Here is a 13,237-nt window from a genome sequence, read left to right as displayed (position 1 = left end):
TATTCAACTAAATGTTCATTATGTAAATTAATTTTGTTATTTATATTTAAAGTTAATTGAATGAAATGACTGGTAGAAGATCTTGTCAGGCACTGCGAAATCAGGTCTCTGAACAAAAGGAGTGGTTAAAAAGCAATGGGAAAGGAAGGTGTTTGTTTAAATGTGTCCATTGACCAATTAGCTTTACCCAATGAAAGGGTTATTGGTCAAGCGGAGCAGCCAGTGGGGAGCAACCATTGTGTAGACATGTCCCAGTGTTGGAGTGGAACTTTGAGGCTTTGGTTCGAGAGGCCTCAGTGAGCAAACGCTGAAATGAAGTTGCAAGAGTTGAGGCAAGGTAAGGATAGATTTTTTTTTACTCATGGTCTTTGATAGTGGGAATGACAGCCAGGGAAGGGACATGCTCCTCTTGCAGAATGAGGATAGTCAGGGACACCAGCAGATTCCTTAATTACTTCATCTGCGAGAAGTGCATCCAAATGCAGATCCTTACAGACCGAGCTGGAGTTGGATGAACTCTGGATCATTCGGGAGGCTGAGGGGGTGACAGGGACCCACTCACACCTAGAAGAAGAAGGAAGGTAGCTGGGTGGCAGGACAAGGAAAGGGAAGAGGCAGTCAGTGCAGGCTACCCCTGCAGCCATTCCCGTCAGAAACAAATATATCCCTTTGGATATTGCTAAGAGGGATGACCCATCTAGGCAAGGTAGCAACCAGACCAATAGCTCTGGTTGGCTCTGAGCCTCAGAAGGAAAGGTTGAGCAAAATTCATAGGGGACAAGATAGGTCAAAGGATCCAGCATGTTTTCCTTAAGGAAAAATCTTGCTTGACAAATTTATTGGAATTTTTTGAAGTGTAAACCAGACTGGATAAGGGAGATGCAGTGGATGTTGTGTATTTGGATTTTCTGAGGGCTTTTGACAAGGTGCCACACATAAGGCTACTTAACAAGATAAAAGCCCATAGTATAACTGGAAATATACTAGTGTGGGTAGAACATTGGCTGATTGGCAGGAAGCAGAGAGTTGGAATACAGGGATCATATTCTGATTGGGTGCCAGTTGCTAGTGGTTTCCACAGGGGCTGCTTCTTTTTATGCTGTATATTAATTATTTGGCATATGGATTAAATGGTTTTGTGGTCAACTTTGAAGATGATATGAAGGTAGGTAGAGGAGCAGGTAGTGTTGAGGAAATTGGGAGGCTAAAGAAGGACTTCAACAAATTAGGAGAATGGGCAGAGAAGATGCAAATGAAATATAATGTTGGAAATTTTACAATCATGCACTTTGGTAAAAAAAAATGAATAGACAAACTACTTTTTAATGGGGAGAAAACTTTTAATTCCCAGATGCAAAGGGATAGCCTGAAGGTAAACTTGCATGTTGAGATGGTGATGAAGAAGGCAACTGCAATGTTGGCATTCATTTCAAGAGGAATAGAATACAAGAGCAGGGATGTGATGTTGAGGCTCTATAAGGCACTGGTGAGACCTCACTTGGAGTAATGTGCACAGCTTTGGGCTTCTCATTTGAGAAAGCATGCTGACATTCGAGAGGGTTCAGAGGAGGTTCACAGGAATGATTCCAGAAATGAAAGGGTTATGAAATGAGGAGCATTTGACTGCTCTTGGCCTGTACTCGTTGGAATTTAGGAGAATGAGGGAGGATCTCATTAAAACATTTCAAATATTGAAAGGCCTGGACAGAGTAGAAAGAATATTTCCCGTGGTCGAGAGTCTAGGACATGAGGACACAACTTCAGGATTGGAGGGTGTTGTCTTACAACAAAGATGCAGAGGAATTTCTTCATCCAGAGGGTGAGAAATCTGTAAAATTTATTGCCACAGGCAGTTGTGCAGCCCAAGTCATTGGGTGTATTTAAGGCAGAGATTAATAGGTTCTTGATTAGCCAGGGCAGCAACAGTTATGAGAAGAAGACCAGGCAGAGGAGATGAGTGGGGAAATTGATCAGCTCATATTAAATGGCAGGGAACTCTTGATGGGCTGAATAGCCTATTTCTGCTCCTATGTCTTTTGGTCTTATTAACTATTATTGTTTCAGGATTTGACATGAATTAAAACAAAACTTTTCCAAAAATCCTATTGATAAATGCCTAGAGAAAATAAAAATAAGATTTCAAGACACAATAGTATCTTGTGTGAACAGTTAACTGATCTCAGCTGAAATAGCTGTAGGGTCTTGCATTTTGTTCTCTGGTCTAGGGAATATCATCTGATATTCATAATTCTCCTTCCATTACTGACAATCCATACAACACTCAATGTATGATTTACGCATAGATAGGTTCCCTCTGGAGGAACAGACCCAGGAAATCAATATCACCAGGAGTATTGGACAACAAAGTGATAATATTTTAGAAAGAGGTCAGTCAACTGCCGATCTAGTCTGACATTTGGCCTTTATTGAAGTTTCTATTTTACAGCTTTCAACATAATTTGTTATAAGCAATGCTTTGCGTGACAACCTTCTGATTTTCATAAAGGAATTTTGATTTATGTCATTTTGAGGAAGCAGGGAGGCTACAGAAGGACTTTAACAAATTAGGAAAATAGGCAGAGAAGTGGAAAATGAAATATAATGTTGGAAATTATACGGTCATGCACTTTGGTAGAAAAAATTAATGAACAGACTGCTTTTTAAATGGGGAGAAATTTGAAAATTCCCAGATGCAAAAGGATAACATCTTTAAATGAATGTCAGCATTGCATTTGCCTTCTTCACATTTAGCCATTAATAATTTGATAAATAGTTCAGCATCCAGAAATGTTTTAAAGGGTTTTCAAAAATAAACACAAAATAATGGCTTTTATTGTAATAATTTAAATTTTATAAGCTCTTTTAGCAGATGTCATTGGACTGTAAATTTCTACAGCAAAAAATATAATGACATCTGCTGCTGGTTATAGTTGCCTCAACCCTCACAGATTTACAAGGTGAACTGGTGAAAGTGCAAGCTGTTAATAGCAAAGTGAGGAAGACTAGGGCACCTGGTTAAATGAGTGTACAAGTAACTATTCAATATCGCATCAGTTCGAAGGAAATAACCCAAATCTATAAATGAGAACAGAATGATTGAATACTTTGAAAATTTACAACTGAACAAAATGTGTCAGTCTGAATTTATAAAGATGAAACAAAGCTGAGGAATTAAGTAGCAGAAAGGAAAGCATGCATGAAGATGGAGAGCTGGATGACTAGAAGGCATTTGATGACATCCTCATTAAAAGACTAGGAGCTAACGTTCATGGATTTGAAGGCAATTTATTGTCCTGGTTAGGGAATTGGATGAATGGGAGATGACCGAGAATAAAGAGCTGGTAACTATTTTGATTGGATCTGCATTGGCCCTCAACTATTTTCCCTGTATTTATTTATGTCTTAGTTGAAAGTGAAACAACTGAAAAGTGGCAAAGCAGCAGGTATGGATGGAATCCCCCCAGAAGTCTGGAAGGCTGGCGGCAAAACTCTGCATGCCAAACTGCATGAGTTTTTCAAGCTTTGTTGGGACCAAGGTAAACTGCCTCAGGATCTTCGTGATGCCACCATCATCACCCTGTACAAAAACAAAGGCGAGAAATCAGACTGCTCAAACTACAGGGGAATCACGTTGCTCTCCATTGCAGGCAAAATCTTCGCTAGGATTCTACTAAATAGAATAATACCTAGTGTTGCCGAGAATATTCTCCCAGAATCACAGTGCGGCTTTCGCGCAAACAGAGGAACTACTGACATGGTCTTTGCCCTCAGACAGCTCCAAGAAAAGTGCAGAGAACAAAACAAAGGACTCTACATCACCTTTGTTGACCTCACCAAAGCCTTCGACACCGTGAGCAGGAAAGGGCTTTGGCAAATACTAGAGCGCATCGGATGTCCCCCAAAGTTCCTCAACATGATTATCCAACTGCACGAAAACCAACAAGGTCGGGTCAGATACAGCAATGAGCTCTCTGAACCCTTCTCCATTAACAATGGCGTGAAGCAAGGCTGTGTTCTCGCACCAACCCTCTTTTCAATCTTCTTCAGCATGATGCTGAACCAAGCCATGAAAGACCCCAACAATGAAGACGCTGTTTACATCCGGTACCGCACGGATGGCAGTCTCTTCAATCTGAGGCGCCTGCAAGCTCACACCAAGACACAAGAGAAACTTGTCCGTGAACTACTCTTTGCAGACGATGCCGCTTTAGTTGCCCATTCAGAGCCAGCTCTTCAGCGCTTGACGTCCTGCTTTGCGGAAACTGCCAAAATGTTTGGCCTGGAAGTCAGCCTGAAGAAAACTGAGGTCCTCCATCAGCCAGCTCCACACCATGATTACCAGCCCCCCCACATCTCCATCGGGCACACAAAACTCAAAACGGTCAACCAGTTTACCTATCTTGGCTGCACCATTTCATCAGATGCAAGGATCGACAATGAGATAGACAACAGACTCGCCAAGGCAAATAGCGCCTTTGGAAGACTACACAAAAGAGTCTGGAAAAACAACCAACTGAAAAACCTCACAAAGATAAGCGTATACAGAGCCGTTGTCATACCCACACTCCTGTTCGGCTCCGAATCATGGGTCCTCTACCGGCACCACCTACGGCTCCTAGAACGCTTCCACCAGCGTTGTCTCCGCTCCATCCTCAACATCCATTGGAGCGCTTACATCCCTAACGTCGAAGTACTCGAGATGGCAGTGGTCGACAGCATCGAGTCCACGCTGCTGAAGATCCAGCTGCGCTGGATGGGTCACGTCTCCAGAATGGAGGACCATCGCCTTCCCAAGATCGTGTTATATGGCGAGCTCTCCACTGGCCACCGTGACAGAGGTGCACCAAAGAAAAGGTACAAGGACTGCCTAAAGAAATCTCTTGGTGCCTGCCACATTGACCACCGCCAGTGGGCTGATAACGCCTCAAACCGTGCATCTTGGCTCCTCACAGTTTGGCGGGCAGCAACCTCCTTTGAAGAAGACCGCAGAGCCCACCTCACTGACAAAAGGCAAAGGAGGAAAAACCCAACACCCAACCCCAACCAACCAATTTTCCCCTGCAACCGCTGCAATCGTGTCTGCCTGTCCCGCATCGGACTTGTCAGCCACAAACGAGCCTGCAGCTGACGTGGACTTTTTACCCCCTCCATAAATCTTCGTCCGCGAAGCCAAGCCAAAGAAGAAAGAGTTGATGAAATAAAAAGACCCACATCCAGGGAATGCTGTTGACAAAAATTCTGATAGAATCACGAGTGGAAAGAAATTAATAGTTTAAGCCAATAGGTAAAACTGCACCAAATGGATTTATTGTCATCAATGATAAGACCATGCAGTTTGGAGCTGAAATGGACTGAACACAGTAATTTCTAAACGGTGAAAAGTTGTAAACAGCAGGATGGTGCTGATATATGGGAGGGGCAGGGGCAGGGGGAGGGGCAAAGGAGACTTAGATTTTCATCCAGATAAATTATTGATGTTTTGTGGTCAGACACATTAAGGATAGAAAAAGTAATGAGGTCAAAAATAGAAGAAGTTAGGAAATATATGACCAAGTCCTAATAAGAGCACATTCAGAGTGCCTTGAATAATTCTTGGCACTTGATCTTAGGAAGTAAGTGTTGTTCTTAAAGGAAGAACAGTGTAGCTTCACCAATATCATACCTGGACTAATTAGATTAGATAATGAGCAATATTGCAAAAACTGCATGATATTCTCTGGAATGCATATCAAGATGACTATCAACCCTTGAAGTGTTCATGATATTGAGGAGACTAATAAAGTGGGTAGAGGAAAACTGATTTCCATTTGTTAGATGGTTTGGCCAAGAGGGCAAGTCTAACATTTCCATGGGTGAAGTCATGAAACTCTTCTCCAGATAAATGCTGGTAGAAGTTTGGAATGCTCATCTATAGATGCCAGTCAATGCTGGTCAATTGTTGGACTTAAACCTACAATTGAATCTTAAACTATTATTGGATGCAAATCAAAGACATGTATGTAGAAGAATTTAGGTCAACTATTATTTCATTGAAAGATGAAATAGGTTCAATATCTGAATGCCTAACTGAAACTTTTATATTTTTCATCATATTGTTAAAATCTTCATCAATTAAAATGTAAAGGATAAACTCCACTGTTGTATTTGTTCATTATTTGGGCCATAGAAGTGGTCCCAATCATTAAACATTATTGTATTGTAGATACAGTACAACTCCGATTATCGGAAATGGTTGGGACCTGGCTTAAGTCGGATAAACGTTTTTTTCGAAGAACTGGACATTTTTTTAAAAACAGCCCAGTAGCAACAGCAAATCACTTGTATCAATGTTTAAACAACAAACAACAAGGGAAGGCTTTTTATGTTTAATGTTTAATTCTCATCAAAAAAATTGCTGCCTGCAATACTGCCACTGATCACCAAGACCTCCCAACCGCTGCCACCGATCCCCAACATGTTCCCTCCGCTGCCCTGATCCCTGGGAAGACTTCCCTGGCCAGTGGAACACTCACTGGCAAGTCAGTGGGATTCTGTATCCCCAGTCACCGGAGCTCCCAACACCCAAGTCCCGACTCCAAATCCGGGAGTCTGGCATGCGTGTGTGATAGTAGGCCTAGAGGAGGGTTCGGAATCAGCATCGGGAGCTCCGATGTGGCGAGGAGGGAGGGAGGGGAGGGGAGGGAACGCCACTGAGCCCAAGATCCTCCTCTTGCCTGGGAGGTCGCTCTCCTTGATGACGCCAGGACAAGGAATTCTTCAGACCACTTGTGGCTGGGAGACAGTGGTATGCAGTTTGAGAGGGAGAATTGGAGAGAAAAGTCAATAGGGGAAGATAAAGAAGAAATGGAAAGAGAGAGGGGAGGGAGTTACCTGAAACGAGGACAATCGTTCTAATTACATGTTGGATGAATTTCTTTCAACCTGTGAGGTCAATTCAGCTCTGAAAAAGTTTTGGATAAATGAGGACTTCTGATTTGTTTCAGATATCCTCATTTATCCAAAAAAAATTTTTGAATTCAGATAAATGAAGATTTTGAAGAATCTGATTTTGGATAATCGAAGTTGTGCTGTACTTAAACTGATCGTTGCATGATCATTCTGTTGTGAGTTTAATAGGTGACATACAACAACTTCCCCATGAAGCACAGTGTGAGATGGCAAGCAAATTGTAGTAACCCTGTACCTTGCATTTTAAGAATATATTTTACCCTCACCATTAGTTATTGGCTTATAATTAATTTTCAATGCTAGTAAAGTTGGTTCACGAGTGATTGTTACTGTGTTAAATTCTTATTGTGTTTTTAGTGTCAAAAAAAAATTGTATTGACAAGACCTGTGGCATTTAGTTTATATCTATTCTTCAAATAGAGAAATCCATATTGTCCAATATATTTTGATGGTGATTAGGTGTAATTTTTACGAATATTATTGGCAAAAGCAACTTTCAGACATCTGTGATCAACAATGCTTCTGCCCCCAAAAGGGTTTAAGTGTGTATGCATTAGATAATGGCAGTCATTATTATTAGCTTCATCTTTATTTTATTGCCCCTCTTTACCCTGATAATTTAGGATATTTTAGATAATCGTTCGCATCATTGGGAATAAAAGATTATTGTAATATCTTGGCTTTAATTATTCAAACAGGATTAAGCAAATTTACAGGGAAAATCAGTGTAGCTATCTTACACAACCTTCCATGCTCGGTTCATCACTGGATCAGTAAGTTATCAACCGTATTGTCCTAAAGGCAGTATAATAATGTTATCATGTTCATTGGACTGCCACTGAAACACATGAAAAGTTGCTCAACCTAACTCCATGTGCATAAACTATGCCTCTCCTGTGTAAGTACTCCTTCAACAGCATCAAACATTATATGGCCAAATAATATTGGCAAAAATAATAATTTGGGTTTCATTTATTTGAATTTTAAGTTTCATTTTGAAAATATTTTTGTTATTTTCACTTTTTCTATTTTCTCTCCATCCCTTTTGTTTTCTGCATCTGATTTGATATTGGATATTCTACCTGATACTTCCTGCTTCCGATTCTGCAATGCTATTAACAACTCTTCAATCCGATTGGGTAGGGACATTTCTGCTTGTCATAAAAAGGACATATTTGAGGTTGGTCTTTTGAGATAGTTCCTTGGGAAGAACTGGCTATGCACAGATGTTCTTTACACGCTGACTACAAATTCTTGTTCTTTTTTTGCATTTGCACTGGTGCATACATGGAGACAACGTATGTACTCCTAATGTATGATCTGCACCTCCCCTCCTCTCTCTCTCTCTCTCAGACACAAACAATTTGGTTGTGGCTGCTGCGCCACCTCCAGGTTTTAAAACCAGGAACAATGGAAATCAACCCAAAGGATGTGCATAATTTAAGCGTGAATAGGGTTTAGAGATATTTATAAAATATGCCACATTATCATTTTGTCCTAAAAAAAACTGAATATGCAAGACAATGCATATATTTTAGTTTTTAATTCCTGTATAGCGACCAATATATTAACAATAGTTTTATTACTCAATTCAAAATAAAATTCATGTTTAGTTTAGCATTGTTTAATTCCAGGAGTAAAAACTGCAGCAAGACTATATTACATTTAAACCTTTTTTTAATTTCCCTGCTCATGGAATGTGACCTCACAAGTACATTCCAGTGAAGAATAACATCAGCTGCATAAATTAAAGAGTTGGCTGAGACAACTTAAGAATAAGATCTTAACATAAACATTTCAGCAGCTTACACATGACGAGGACACTACGTAAAGAGTTTTCTTCTGCACTTTAAACCACGCTACAGGATCCACCTGGTCTAGTTTTACAAACATGTACTTAAAACTACCGTGGAGCAATATTCCCTATCAGGGGGCTCATTATTTTTCAGGAACGCAGATGGGTTTGTCTTTGTGCTTTGGATGTTAGAAGCAATCCATCACATCTTTTAAAAAATAAAATGCACAAATGAGAAACAAGCCCAATTTAAAAAATGTATTGAATAAATTACAATTGTTGAATTTATGTGTATATTGTGCTATTTTACTTGAGATGCCACAACCAATGATCAAATGATAACATTTCTGATTTTGGACATAGAACAAAGAACACTACAGCACAGTATAGGCCCTTCAGCCCTCAATTTTGTGCTGACCCATATATTCCTTCCAACAAAAAAAGGGCCAAACCCTTCCTGTCTCGTATCCTTAGATCCATGTGGCTGTCTAAGAGTCTCTTAAATCCCCCTAATGTTTCAGCCTCCACCACCATCTCTGGCAAGACATGTTAGGCATCCACAACTCTCTGTAAAGAAAACCAAACTTACCCTTGATGTCTCCCCTAAACTTTGCTTTGTATATTTGACCTCTGGTGTTTGCTATCCCTGCCCTAGGAAAAAGGTGCTGGCTGTCCACCCTGTCTATGCCTCTCAGAATCTTGTAGACTTCTATTAAGTTTCCTCTCATCCTGCTTCGCTACAAAGAGAAAAGTCCCAGCCATGAAAATCATGCTTCATAAGACTTATTTTCTAATCCAGGCAACATCCTGATAAAACTCTTCTGCACCCTCTCCATAACTTCCATGTCCTTCCTATAATGAAGTGACCAGAACTGAACTCTGAACTCACCAGAGATTTGTAGAGTTGTAACATGATCTCTCTATTCTTGAATTCAATCCCCCTATTAATGAAGCCCAACATACCATAGGCTTTCCTGTCAACCTGCATGGCAACCTTGAGAGTTGTATGGATTTGGACCCCAAGGTCCCTCTGTTTATCCACACTCTATACTCATCCTTCTGGTCTGATCTTCCAAAATGGATCAACTCACAAATATCTAGGCTGAACTGTATTTGCCACTTTTCCACCTGATTCTGCATCCTGTCTATATCCTTTTGAAACCTACGACAACCTTCAGCATCATCCACAACTCCTCCAACCTTCATATCATCCACAAACTCACTGAGCCATCCTTCCACCTCTTCATCTAGGACATTTATAAAAAATCACAAAGAGCAGGGATCCCAGAACAGATCCCTGGGGAACTCCATTAGTCACTGACCTCCAGGAAGAGTACTTTCTGTCCACTACAACCCTCTGGTTTTGACACGCAAGCCATATTTTTACCTGCACAGCCAAGGTTCCAAGGATCCCATGCCTCATGACTTTCTGAACAAGTCTATCATGGGGGACCTTGTCAAATGCCTTACTAAAATCCACATCTACTGTCCTACCCTTATCAATGTCTTTTGTTATCTCCTCAAAAAACTCAATTTGGCTCATCAGGCACAACCTTCCCTTCACAAAGCCATGCTGACTATCCTTGAGCGGACTTCTCCAAATGCTCATAGATCCTATCCTTAAGAATCCTCTCCAATAGTTTGCACTTCACTGATGTAAGACTCACCTGTCTGTCATTTCCAGAATTCTCCCTATTTCCTTTTTAAACTAGGGGATTCCCATTCTCCAATCCTCTGACATCTCCCCTGTAGCCAAAGCGGACTCGATGATCACAAGCCCTTGCTATCTCTTCCCTCATTTCCCACAGCAGTCTGGGGTATATTGCGTCCGGCCCATGGGACTTATCAATCTTGATGTTTTTTTAGAAGATCCAACACACTCTTCCTTAATCTCAACATTATCCACTACACAAGCCATTTCTGTACCAACCTCACCATGATCAAGGTCCTTTTCTCTTGTGAATACTGGAGTAAGTATTCATTTAGGCCCTCACCAACCTCCTCCATCTCCAGGCACATGTTGCCTCCTTTATCCTTTAGAGACCCCCATCTTCATTCTCATCATCCTTCTGTTCTTCACATCTGTATAGAACGCCTTGGGGTTCTCCTTAATCCTACATGCCAAGACTTCTCATTCCCCCTTCAAGCTCTCCTAAGTCCTTTCTTAAGCTCCTTCCTGGCTACCATATACTTCTCATGAGCCCTTCCTGCTTCCTAAATCTAAAGTATGTTTCCTTCTTCCTCTTGACCACCTGTCTCACTCCTTCTGCAGTGACCTCCCTTTCTACAGCTCTGATACTATACCTGACCAGTAATGCTACTCCCCCCAACCTCTCTTATTCCCCATCCTATTCCTTTTAAAACACCTAAACCCTGGTACCTACATTAGCCAATCCTGCCCTTCCTCCAGCCAAGTCTCTGTAACAGCCACAACATCAGAGGTCCACGTACTGATCCATGCCTTTTATTCCTAAGGCTGAGGAAAGTCCATCTCCCACCCTCCATCCTCACTACATTCTACAGAGGATGTATCCAGAGCATCCTGTGCAACTGCATCACCGCCTGGTTTGAAAGGTGAACCTCCTCGGACTGCAAGACCCTGCAGAGGATAGTGAAGTCAGCGGAAAAGATCACTGGGGGCTCTGTTCCTACCATGAAGGACGTCTACAACACTCAATGTAGGGGAAAGGCAATAAACATTATGAAGGACTCCACAAGTAAACTGTTCTCCCTTCTGCGATCTGGTAGGAGGTACTGCAGCACGCGGGCCCTTACGTCCAGATTGGGCAAGATTTTTCCCCCAAGCCATCAGGCTCCTTAATTCCCAGTACATATGTGGATAGTGTACATGGACTTTTACTGTATACATCCTAATATTTCAATGTGTCCAACTATTCTAACTTATATTTTTGTAAATATGCCCCACGTCCTGAAGGAACGCTGTCTCGTCTTTACCCTGCAGCATGGTGTGAATGATAAAGGTGACTCGTCTTAATACTCTGCGTTGAAACAGACCCATGTCAACCCCTCCAACTGATTCCATTTATGTTTCCTCCCCTGCCTGTCCTTCCTCACAAATTCGGAACACACTGCCTCATGGCTTTTGACCTTCTGCCCCTATTCTCTGCTCTGACATTCTAGTTTCTGCTGGCTTCAGGAAACGTAAGTCACAAGAAGTGCTGGAGAAATTCAGCAGGTCACGCAGTCTCGAGGAAGTGAAGGGCCGGAGCCCTTCCTCAAGCTTCCCCGGCACTGTTGTGCATTCCTTTACCGTCCCAGCGTCCGCAGCCTTTCCTGTTGAAATGAAGAGAATGTGAACTGTCCGGCGACTCTCTCTGGATCGCCAGGCAATGCACCCATGAAGCAACACCCCCCCCCCCCCCCCCCCCCGACACACACACACACGGATAATCACAATTGAATGTCTGATAGAGTTTAAGGGCGAGGAGCAAGGAGGGAAAGAGAAAATATCCCAAGAACTTCCCGGACAGTATCAACGGAGAAGCAAATTCCTGTTGTCGGGGAGGTCTGCCTTCGCGTAGTTAACCCTCGTCTTACCGGTTCCAGAGGGAATCCCTGGAGGAGAACGTTGATAATCTGGAGGACGAAGACCTCATGGTTTCTTTCACAGCGAAGACCAGTTAACGGGGATGAACGCAGCGATATTCCTGCGGCGGCAAAAGTGAAGATGTCAACTGCGGCTTTACTTTTCTCCCAACTTGGCTCAACAAGTTTCTCTGCTCACGTCCTTGGGGCGAGAAAGGAACTGCACAATCAAGCAGAAAGCAAAACCACGTCCCACACACTCCAACAATCTCTCTCCAGGCCACTTAAAATCTCCGGTCAACTCGCTGGAAAAGTTTCACGTTTCAGAACAAAACTTGTAAAAGAAGTCGATGTAGGTGTCGACACTCTGGAAACGTTCAAAGGTTTGACCATGTAACCTAAAGAGAGCAAGATAGCAGAAACATGCCATCGTTCTGACCGATGAAAGAAAAAAAGGCTTCGAGCCCCGCCACCAACCGAGTCCAGGGTCCCAATCTCTTACAGCCACCTACCAGGACTGAAGCCGCTCTCCTTCCTGACCAACGTTTGGAGACCAGATGATCTGCCATTATATCATCTTCGGCTTCAGGTTCGATTGCCCGAGTCCTTTTTTCAGTCCCTTTGAGTGGAACCAACTGTTACAAGCGTGTTGTTGAACTGATGCCAGGACTGGAGAGGAGAGAATTGTGGTTTGTGTCCATATCCGTCTCTGGGGCTCTGTGGAAAGTTAGGAATCAGAAACGGAAGGAAAATCCACCATGTGAGCGGCACAAAATACAATGGAGAGAGATGTGTCTGACAGGACTGACTCCAGGAAATCGACCGATCGAACGGAAAGCAGGAAAAAAAGGGTTGAGGTGGCCAAGAAACAGCGCATCTTCGGATTTAATCACTGATTTGCCCATGAAACTGCATTTCAAATGAACATATTGTCATTACATTTAACCT

At 42.2% G+C, this 13,237-nt stretch overlaps 1 protein-coding gene across 12 annotated transcripts in view; it reads right to left on the bottom strand.

Annotated features, from left to right (window-relative positions):
* The window catches only part of LOC138755133 (arf-GAP with SH3 domain, ANK repeat and PH domain-containing protein 1-like), a 479,430-nt gene that overhangs the window by 323,067 nt on the left and 143,126 nt on the right, over positions 1–13,237 (bottom strand). For 9 of the 12 annotated variants that reach the window (XM_069920508.1, XM_069920511.1, XM_069920510.1 and 6 more), the window contains 2 exons: positions 12,802–13,006; positions 12,302–12,411 (listed from right to left, as the gene is read on the bottom strand). In XM_069920508.1, coding sequence (XP_069776609.1) covers positions 12,302–12,360 — 59 coding nt within the window. In that variant the 5' untranslated portion in view covers positions 12,361–12,411; positions 12,802–13,006. Of the gene's footprint in view, positions 1–12,301; positions 12,492–12,801; positions 13,123–13,237 lie in introns of those variants that run through there. The other 3 variants (XM_069920497.1, XM_069920502.1, XM_069920498.1) reach the window with 3 other exon arrangements.

This window comes from Narcine bancroftii, chromosome 2 (genome assembly GCF_036971445.1).
Source record: "Narcine bancroftii isolate sNarBan1 chromosome 2, sNarBan1.hap1, whole genome shotgun sequence".
Classification (NCBI taxonomy): domain Eukaryota; kingdom Metazoa; phylum Chordata; class Chondrichthyes; order Torpediniformes; family Narcinidae; genus Narcine; species Narcine bancroftii.
Note: the sequence above shows the minus strand (reverse complement) of the source record. Positions and strands in the feature narration are given on the sequence as shown.